General features: G+C 55.9%; 1 protein-coding gene across 1 annotated transcript in view; it reads right to left on the bottom strand.

Annotated features, from left to right (window-relative positions):
- The window catches only part of MAPK7 (mitogen-activated protein kinase 7), an 18,688-nt gene extending 11,079 nt beyond the window's left edge, over nt 1–7,609 (bottom strand). Inside the window, exons 1-5 of the mRNA XM_029913034.1 lie at nt 7,517–7,609; nt 6,764–6,989; nt 6,370–6,535; nt 1,995–3,121; nt 3–397 (exon numbers count right to left, since the gene is read on the bottom strand). Coding sequence (XP_029768894.1) covers nt 3–397; nt 1,995–3,121; nt 6,370–6,535; nt 6,764–6,977 — 1,902 coding nt within the window. The 5' untranslated portion in view covers nt 6,978–6,989; nt 7,517–7,609. The remainder of the gene's footprint in view (nt 1–2; nt 398–1,994; nt 3,122–6,369; nt 6,536–6,763; nt 6,990–7,516) is intronic.
- Nucleotides 7,610–9,850: the final 2,241 nt, after the last annotated feature.

Here is a 9,850-nt window from a genome sequence, read left to right as displayed (position 1 = left end):
ACATGGCCAGCAGGCGTGGTTGGAAGGTGGCCGGCAGGTGCAGCTGGGAGGTGGCCGGTGGCTCCCGGTGGAACGTGGCCGGCAGGCGTGGCTGGGACGTGGCCAGCAGGCGCAGCCAGAACGTGGTCCGTGGGCCCGTTGTGAGCCGGTTTCTGGTGGTTCCGGTCAATCATCTTGGTCCATCGCTCCAGGAGGCTGCGGTCGTTTTCGCTCAGCACTAGCCCGCCCAGCACGTCCCCGCGCCGCAGCTCCTTCCGCTCCTTCTCCTTCTGCTTCTTCTCCCGCTCCTTGGCCCGCTCCTGGCGCCGCTTCCGCTTCTCCTCCCGCTCCCGCTGGCGCTCCTGGGCCGTCACCGGCTTCCGCACGTCCGGGGGCTCCGGCACGGAGCACTGGGTGTCTGGGAACAAAGCAGAGAGGAGTCAGCTCACTCCCGACCCGCAGCCCCTGCCAGCCCAGCCCTGCCTCCCCCCCCCCCGCCCAGCCCCTGCCCCTCACTCCCAACCCGCAGCCCCTGCCAGCCCAGCCTTGCCCCTCCCCAGCTCTGCCAGTGCCCCTCACTTCCAACCTGCAGCCCCTGCTAGCCCAGCCCTGCCCCCCCCGCAGCTCTGCCGGTGCCCCTCACTCCCGACCCGCAGCCCCTGCTATCCAAGGCAAGGCAGAGACAGGAAGAAACAAGCAAGATTACACTAAACACTGTCTCACACGACCTCCTCAGAAACAAACTACAGAAATACAGCCTAGATGGAGCTACTACAGGGTGGGTGCAAAACTGGTTGGAAAATCGTTCCCAGAGAGTCGTTCTCAGCGGTTCACAGTCCTGTTGGAAGGGCAAATCGAGTGGGGTCCCGCAGGGATCAGTTCTGGGTCCAGTTCTGTTCATTAGCGTCATCAGTGATTTAGATCAGGGCACAGAGAGGAAACTGATAAAGTTTGAGGACGATACCAAGCTGGGAGGGATTGCAAGTGCTTTGGAGGATAGGATTAAAATTCAAAATGCTCTGGACAAACTGGAGAAATGGTCTGAAGTAAATAGGATGACATTCAATCAGGACAAATGCAAAGTACTCCACTTAGGAAGGAACAATCAGTTGCACACACACAATGGGAAATGACTGCCTAGGAAGGGGTACTGCAGAAAGGGATCTGGGGGTCATAATGGACCATAAGCTACATATGAGTCAACAGTGTAACACTGTTGCAAAACAAGCGACCATCATTCTGGGCTGTATTAGCAGGAGTGTTGTAAGCAAGACACGAGAAGTAATTCTTCCGCTCTGACCCGCGCTGATTAGGCCTCAACTGGAGTATTGTGTCCAGTTCTGGGTGCCACATTTCAGGAAGGATGTGGACAAACTGGAGAAAGTCCAGAGAAGAGCAACAAAAATGGTTCAAGATCTGGAAAACATGACCGGTGAGGGAAGATTGAAAGAATTGGGTTTGTTGAGTCTGCAGAAGAGAAGACTGAGAGGGGCCATGAGAACAGTTTTCAAGGTTGTTACAAGGAGGAGGATGAAAAATTGTTCTCGTTAACCTCTGAGGATAAGACAAGAAGCAATGGGCTTAAACTGCAGCAAGGGCGGTTTAGGTTGGACATCAGGAAAAACTTCCTAACTGTCAGGGAGGTTAGGCACTGGAATAAATTGCCCAGGGAGGTTGTGGAATCTCCATCATTGGGGATTTTTAAGAGCAGGTTGGACAAACCCCTGTCAGGGATGGTCTAGATAATACTTAGTCCTGCCATGAGTGCAGGGGACAGGACTAGACGACCTACTAAGGACCCTTCCAGTCCCCCACGTCTCCGATTCTATGAAAATCAGAAATAGAACCCAGGAGTCCTGGCTCCCAGCCCCCCACTCTAACCACTAGACCGCCCTCCCCTCCCAGAGAGGAGGAGAGAACCCAGGAGTCCTGGCTCCCAGCCCCCCCTCTCTAAGCACTAGACCCCACTCCCCTCCCAGAGAGGAGGAGAGAACCCAGGCATCCCAGCCTTTCACCTTTGTTCTTATTGCGCAGAGCCGACTTCAGCAGCGCGGCCTTGAGCGCCGCCTTGGTGTCGTCCGAGATGGCCCCCTCCCTCTTGGGCGGCGTGGCCTCCGGCTCCGCCTTCACCTCAGCCGGCCCCTCGGGGTGGGGGGGAGCCCCGGGCGAGGTCAGGTCAATGGTCTCCGGAGGGTACGGGACTTCCCCGGGGGCTGGCGACTCCATGGCGTAGTCTCCCCCGGTGGAGCCCGCACTGGGCATGTCCACGTCCTGGCAGCGCAAGGGGGTGGCGGCGGCGGGTGGGGCAGCGGCGGCGGCCGGACGGAGGGCGGGCTTGAAACTGATCTGCCGGCGGATCCCTTCGCGGCGGGCGTGGAAGTCGCAGATCTCGGCCACGATGGCCTCCTTGATGCGCTCCTTGGTGAGGACCTGCTTGTCGAAGTCGAAATCGAAGGCGGGCACGCAGTCGGGCTCGTCGTCCGGGTCGTGGTACTTGGCCACGAAGGGGTGCTTGAGGGCCTCGGCCACGGCGATCCGCTCCCGGGGGTCGAAGCGCAGCATCTTGGCCAGCAACGCCAAGGCCGAGCGGTCGGCCTGCTGGTAGAGGCTCTCCCAGGGCACCGGCTGGCGGGAGGGCAGGCTCTGGATGTAGGCGCGCACCCGGTCGGCCCCGATGGCGTGGATCACCTTGGCGGACGGGGTGCCCAGCACCGTCATGATCAGCTGCAGCTGGTGGATGTAATTCTTCCCGGGGAAGAGCTGCTTGCGGCCCAGCATCTCGGCGAAGATGCAGCCGACGGACCACATGTCGATAGCCTGCGTGTATTCGTGGAGGGACAGCATCAGTTCCGGGGCCCGGTACCACCGCGTGGCCACGTATTCCGTCATGAAGTACTTGTACTCGTCCGGCTTGGTGCACAGCCCCCGGGCCATGCCGAAGTCGCCGATCTTCAGCTCGCAGTTCTCGTTGATGAGCAGGTTGCTGGGCTTCAGGTCCCGGTGGATGACGTTGGCCGAGTGGATGTATTTGAGGCCCCGGAGCAGCTGGTAGAGGAAGTATCGGACGTGTTCCAGTGTGAGGGGCTGGGAGGAGTGGATGATCTGGTGAAGGTCGCTCTCCATCAGGTCTAGCACCACGTATCTGCCGGAGGATGGGGAGGTCAGCGGGGAGAGGACCCAGGAGTCCTGACTCCCAGCCCCTGCCCCTGCTAACTCACTAAACTCCCCTCCCTATAGAACCCAGCGGTCCGGGCTCCCGGGCCTCCTTGCTCTAACTCACTAGACCCCACTCCCCTCCCAGAGCCAGGGAGAGAACCCAGGAGTCCTGGCTCCCAGCCCCCCCTGCTCTAGCCACTAGACCCCACTCCCCTCCCAGACCAGGGGGGTAGGACCCAGGTGTCCTGGCTACCAACCCTACCTAGCTCTACCCACTAGACCCCACTCTCTTCCCAGAGCTGGGGACAGAACCCAGGTGTCACAGAATCACAGGACTGGAAGCGACCTCGAGAGGTCATCTAGTCCAGTCCCCTACACTCATGGCAGGACTGAGTATTATCTAGACCATCCCTGACAGCTGTTTGTCCAACCTGCTCTTAAAATCCCCAATGATGGAGATTCCACAACCTCCCTGGGCAACTGATTCCAGTGCTTAACCATCCTGACAGGAAGTTTTTCCTGATGTCCAACCTAAACCTCCCTTGCTGCAGTTTAAGCCCATTGCTTCTTGTCCTATCCTCAGAGGTTAAGAAGAACAATTCTTCTCCCTCCTCCTTGTAACAACCTTCTATGTGCTTGAAAACTGTTATGTGCCCCTCTCAGTCTTCTCTTTTCCCGACTAAACAAACCCAATTTTTTCAATCTTCCCTCATAGCTCATGTTTTCTAGACCTTTCATCATTTTTGTTGCTCTTCTCTGGACTTTCTCCAATTTGTCCACATCTTTCCTGAAATGTGGCGCCCAGAACTGGACACAATACTCCAGTTGAGGCCTAATCAGTGCGGAGTAGACTGGAAGAATGACTTCTCCTGTCTTGCTTACAACATTGCTGCTAATACATCCCACAAGGATGTTTGCTTTTTTGCAACAGTGTTACACTGTTGACTCATATTCAGCTTATGGTCCACTGTGACCCCCAGATCCCTTTCTGCAGTTCTCCTTCCTAGGCAGTCATTTCCCATTCTGTATGTGTTCCTTCCTAAATGGAGTACTTTGCATTTGTCCTTATTGAATTTCGTCCTATTTACTTCAGACCGTTTCTCCAGTTTGTCCAGAGCATTTTGAATTTTAATCCTACCCTCCAAAGCACTTGAAACCCCTCCCAGCTTGGTATCGTCCGCAAACTTTATAAGTGTACTCTCTATGCCATTAGCTAAATCATTGATCAAGATATTGAACAGAACCTGACCCTAAACCAATCCCTGTGGGACCCCACTCGTTATGCCCTTCCAGCATGACTGTGAACCACTGATAACTACTCTCTAGGAACAGTTTTCCAACCAGTTCTGCACTCACCTTATAGTAGCTCCATCTAGGTTGTATTTCCCTAGTTTGTTTTTGAGAAGGTCATACAAGATAGTATCAAAAGCTTTACTAAAGTCAAGATATATCACATCTACCGCTTCCCCCCTACCCACAAGGCTTGTTACCCTGTCACAGAAAGTTATCAGGTTGGTTTGACATGATTTGTTCTTGACAAATCCAGGCTGACTGTTATTTATCACCTTATTATCTTCTAGATGTTTGCAAATTGATTGCTTAATTATTTGCTCCATTTTCTTTCCGCGTACAGAAGTTAAACTGACTGGTCTGTAATTCCCTGGGTTGTCCTTATTTCCCTTTTTATAGATGGGCACTATATTTGCCCTTTTCCAGTCTTCTGGAATCTCTCCCGTCTTCCATGATTTTTCAAAGATAATCGCTAATGGCTCAGCTATCTGCTCAGTCAGCTCCTTGAGTATTCTAGAGTGCATTTCATCAGGCCCTGGTGATTTGAAGACATCTAATTTGTAGAAGTAATTTTTAACTTCTTCTTTTCCTATTTTAGCCTCTGATCGTACCTCATTTTCACTGGCAGTCACTACGTTAGACGTCCAATCGCCACCAACCTTCTTGGTGAAAACCGTAACAAAGAGGTCATTAAGCACGTCTGCCATTTCCACATTTTCTGTTATTATTTTTCCCCCCTCACTGAGTAACGGGCCTACCCTGTCCTTGGTCTTCCTCTTGCTTCTAATGTATTTGTAGAATGTTTTCTTGTTACCCTTTATGTCTCTAGCTAGTTTGATCTCATTTTGTGCCTTGGCCTTTCTAATTTTGTCCCTACATACTTGTGTTATTTGTTCATATTAATCCTTTGTAATTTGACTGAGTTTCCACTTTTTGTAGGACTCTTTTTTTGATTTTTAGATCACTGAAGATCTCCTGGTTAAGCCAGGGTGGTTTCTTGCCAGACTTCCTATCTTTCCTACGCAATGGGATAGTTTGCTCTTGTGCCCTTAATAGTGTCCCTTTGAAAAACTGCCAATGTCTTCAATTGTTTTTCCCCTTAGACTTGCTTCCCGTGGGATCTTACCTACCAACTCCCTGAGTTTGGTAAAGTCTGCCTTGAAATCCATTGTCTTTATTGTGCTGTTTTCCCTCCTACCTTTCCTTAGAATCATAAACTCTCTCATTTCATGATCACTTTCCCCCAAGCTGCCTTCCACTTTCAAATTCTCAACCAGTTCCTCCTTGTGTGTCAAAATCAAATCTAGATCAGCCTCTCCCCTAGTAGCTTTCTCCACCTTCTGAAATAAAAAATTTCCAAGAACTTGTCAGATAATCTCTGCCCTGCGGTGTTCTTTTCCCAGCAGATGTCTGGATAGTTGAAGTCCCCCATCACCACCATGTCCTGTGCTTTGGATGGTTTTGTTAGCTGTTTAAAAAAAGCCTCATCCACCTCTTCTTCCTAGTTAGGTGGTCTGTAGTAGATCCCTACCATGACATCACCCTTGTTTTTTACCCCTTTTATCCTTACCCAGAGATGTTCAACAAATCCGTCTCCTATTTCCATCTCAATCTCAGTCCAAGTGTATTCATCCTCCCTTTTTTCCCTACGGGTCCTTCCTTAGCAAGCTGTACCTGTCAATACCAATATTCCAGTCATGTGTATTATCCCACCAGGTCTCTGTGATGCCAACTGTGTCATAGTTGTATTTATTTACTAGCATTTGAGTTCTTCCTGCTTATTCCCCATACTTCTGGCTACCAACCCCACCTAGTTCTAACCACTAGATCCCACTCCCATTCCGGAGCCAGGGAGAGAACCCAGGAGTCCTGTCTCCCAGCCCCCCCTGTTCTAACCACTCCCAGAGCTGGGGATAGGACCCAGGCATCCGGGCGGGCACTCACACGGATTTGAAGTCGTCATAGGGCACGGCGGGTTTCAGGATGTCTTTGATGGCGATGATGTTGTCGTGCTTGAAGTGTTTGAGGATCTTGAGCTCACGGAGGGTGCGCTTGGCGTTCATCACCACATCGAAGGCATTGGGGATCTTCTTGATCGCCACCTGCTGGCCTGGAGGCAAACGGCGCAGGGAGGGTCAGAGCAGACACACCATCCCCTGCGCAGCCCTCCCCTATGGAACCCAGGAGTCCTGGCTCCCTGCTCTGACCCCCCCAGACCTAACTCCCCTCCCAGAGCTGAGGAGAGAACCCAGGAGTCCTGGCTCCCAGCCCCTCCCCAACCCACTAGACCCCACGCCCCTCCCAGGAGTGGGGATGGGACCCAGGCGTCCGAGCTGACCTGTGGATCTGCGGCGGGCGGAGCTGACCACGCCGTAGGCCCCGGTGCCGATGGTCTCGATGACCTCGTACTCATCCCCCACCTCGAAAGTGACGTCCAGGGAGCGGGCCTTGAGGATGGCCAGGTTCTTGGCCGCGACGGTGGCCCGGTGGCCCGGCTCCCGCTTGCCCCGCTCCTCGGCCTCCTCCTCTTCCTCCTTCCGCGGCTCCGCCATGGCGCCCGTCTCCTGCCGAGGGAAGGCAGGCCGGGGAGGGGGGGGATCAGGGAGAGGCACCCGAACCCCCTCGGCCCTGGGAGAGAACCCAGGAGTCCAGGAACAGGGGGGCCCAGCAGGAGCAGGGGAGCTGGGGACGAGTCACCCCGTATCTCCAGGGGAGAGAACCCAGGAGTCCAGGGGGTGGGGGGCAGCACAGGGGGGTGCAGGAGGGGGCTGGAAATGGGGGGCTTGGGGGAGGCAGAGCTTCAACCAGCTGTGGGGGCGGGGCTTCGGGACAAGGGGCGGGGCCTCGGGGACAGGGGTCGAGCAAGGAGGGGGTGGTGCCTCTCTCCCTTATGGGGGGGGCGGTGGGGGGTTTGTGCAGGGGCGGGGCCCCCATGGGGCGGGGCCTCTCTCCCATATGGGGAGGGGCCAACAGTCCCAGGGGGCGGGGTCTCGGCAAGGGGCGGGGAGAGTCCCAGGGGGCGGGGTCTCCGCAAGGGGCGGGGCGGGGCAGTGGAGAGTTCCAGGGGGCGGGGCCTCACGGTCTCTCTCACCGGCTCGCGCCCGGGACCCTCCCAGCCCCGGGCTGGTTCCCTCTCGGGTCCGCCGCTCCCTGCGCCTTTCCCCGAGGACCCGGATGTCGCCGCTCCCGCCCAACCGCCCAATCACACTGGAGGGCAGGGGCGGGGCCCTCAGAATCGCGCAGGTGTCTGGCGGGACCAAATCCCGCCCCCTTCTGGTGGATGGGCCAATCGTCGGTGGGTCGCGTGACTATCAGCCAATCAGACTGGGAGGGGGCGCGGCCCCGCGCGAGAGAGGCGGTTTCCGCACGCAATTCCCGCCCCTACAAAGATTCGGCCAATTAGAGGTTAGTTCAGTGAGAATGCAGCCAATCAGAGAGCGAAGGATGTGAGGCCTCTCCTTGCGCATGGCAACGGCGTTATCTTCCTCTAAATCCCGCCCTTTACCAGAGATTGACCAATCACAGGGAGGATGCGTGCGGTTCCTATCCAATCAGGAAATGGGAAGCTCGGTCAGAGGCAGGTGGAACTGTTTTCGTCCCTAAATCCCGCCCTCTCTCAGCGATTGGCCAATCAAGAGACCGATATATGGACAAACCTGCCAGTCAGAAAGAAAAAACTGATCCTTTCTCCGTCTCGCCTACTTCAGGAATCTAACCAATCAGCGATTACTTCCTCATTAAAGCTGTCCAATCAGAGCGCAACAGTGGAAGGGGCGGGATTTAAAGGGCCAAGCAACGTTTTATGGATGAATAAAAATTAAAGGGCCAGTGACCATTAGAACAGCTCTGGGAGGGGAGTGGGGTCTAGTGGTTAGAGCAGGGGGGCTGGGAGCCAGGACTCCTGGGTTCTCTCCTCAGCTCTGGAAGGGGAGTGGGGTCTGGTGGGTTAGAGCAGGTGGGGCTGGGAGCCAGGACTCCTGGGTTCTCTCCCCAGCTCTGGGAGGGGAGTGGGGGGCTGTTGGGTTAGAGCAGGGGGGCTGGGAGCCAGGACGCCTGGGTTCTCTCCCCAGCTGCGGGGCGGGGCGGTAGGGGAGTGACAATGCATGTGAAGCCCCAGGGTGCGGTGAATTGTCCGAAGAAGTGGGCTGTAGCCCACAAAAGCTTATGCTCTAATAAATTTGTTAGTCTCTAAAGTGCCACAAGTACTCCTGTTCTTGTCACCACTAGATCGAGTTGCCAACTTTCTACTCCCATAAAACTGAATACCCTTGCCCCGCCCCCTGTCCCGCCCCTTCTCCACGGCCCCGCCCCCACTCACTCCATTCCCCCCTCCATCCCTCACTCTCCCTCACTTATTTTCATGGGGTAGGGGCTTGGAGTGCGGGAGGGGGTGAGGGCTCCAGGCTGGGGGTGCGGGCTCTGGGGTTGGGCTGGGGATGAGGGGTTTAGGGTGCAGGAGGAGGCTCCGGGCTGGGTTCGGAGGGTGGGAGGGGGATCAGGGCTGGGGCAGGGGGTTGGGGCATGGGAGGGGGTCGGGGTGCAGGCTCCGGGCAGCGCTTCGCTCAAGCAGCTCCCGGAAGCAGCAGCATGTCCCCACTCCGGCTCTTACATAGAGGCGCGGTTCCCAGCCAATGGGAGCTGCAGAGCCGGCGCTTGGGACAGGGGCAGCGTGCAGACCCCCCTAGCTGCCCCTATATGTAGGAGCCGGAGGGGGAACATGCCGCTGCTTCCAGGAGTCGCATGGAGCAAGAGCAGGCGGGGAGCTGCTTTAGCCCGCTGCACCACTGACCAGACTTTTAACGGCCCGGTCAGCAGTGCTGACCGGAGCCACCAGGGTCCCTTTTCGAATGGGCGTTCCAGCCGAAAACCGGACACCTGGCAACCCTACCCCTAGAGTTTGCGGTTGGTAAACACATCTTATCCCCACCAGACCTGCCCTGCCGGGGCTGCCAGCCAGCGAGTGCCGGGCTGCCCCCTGCTGGGCTGCGGGGGTGCCTCCGGCTCCGCTCATCACCTACCTCGGGTTGTGTGTGTGAGAGAGAGAGAGAGAGAGAGACGGAGACAGAGAGAGACCCTTAGCAAGCATGTTTGTGCATGTGCGTTTGTGGCTGGCTCTGTGTGTGTGTGAGAGAGAGAGAGATTCTGGCCCTTAGCCTGTGTGTGTGTGTGATTCTGGCTGTTAGTGTGTGTGTGTGCGTGAGAGAGAGAGCAATAGAGAAAGAGAGAGAGATTCTAGCTGTTAGCCTCTGTGTGTGTGTGTGATTCTGGTTATTAGCCTCTGTGTGTGTGTGTGTGTCTTTCTGTGTGATTCTGGCTGTTAGCCTGTGAGTGAGTGTGTGCGTGTGTGATTCTGGCTCTTAGCATGTATGTGTGTGTGTGAGAGAGAGATTCTGGCTGTTAGCCTGTGAGTGAGTGTGTGTGTGTG

Source organism: Terrapene carolina, unplaced genomic scaffold, assembly GCF_002925995.2.
Source record: "Terrapene carolina triunguis isolate 2854851 unplaced genomic scaffold, T_m_triunguis-2.0 Scaffold423, whole genome shotgun sequence".
In the NCBI taxonomy this organism is placed as follows: Eukaryota; Metazoa; Chordata; order Testudines; family Emydidae; genus Terrapene; species Terrapene triunguis.
This window is presented reverse-complemented; position numbering and strand designations above follow the sequence as displayed.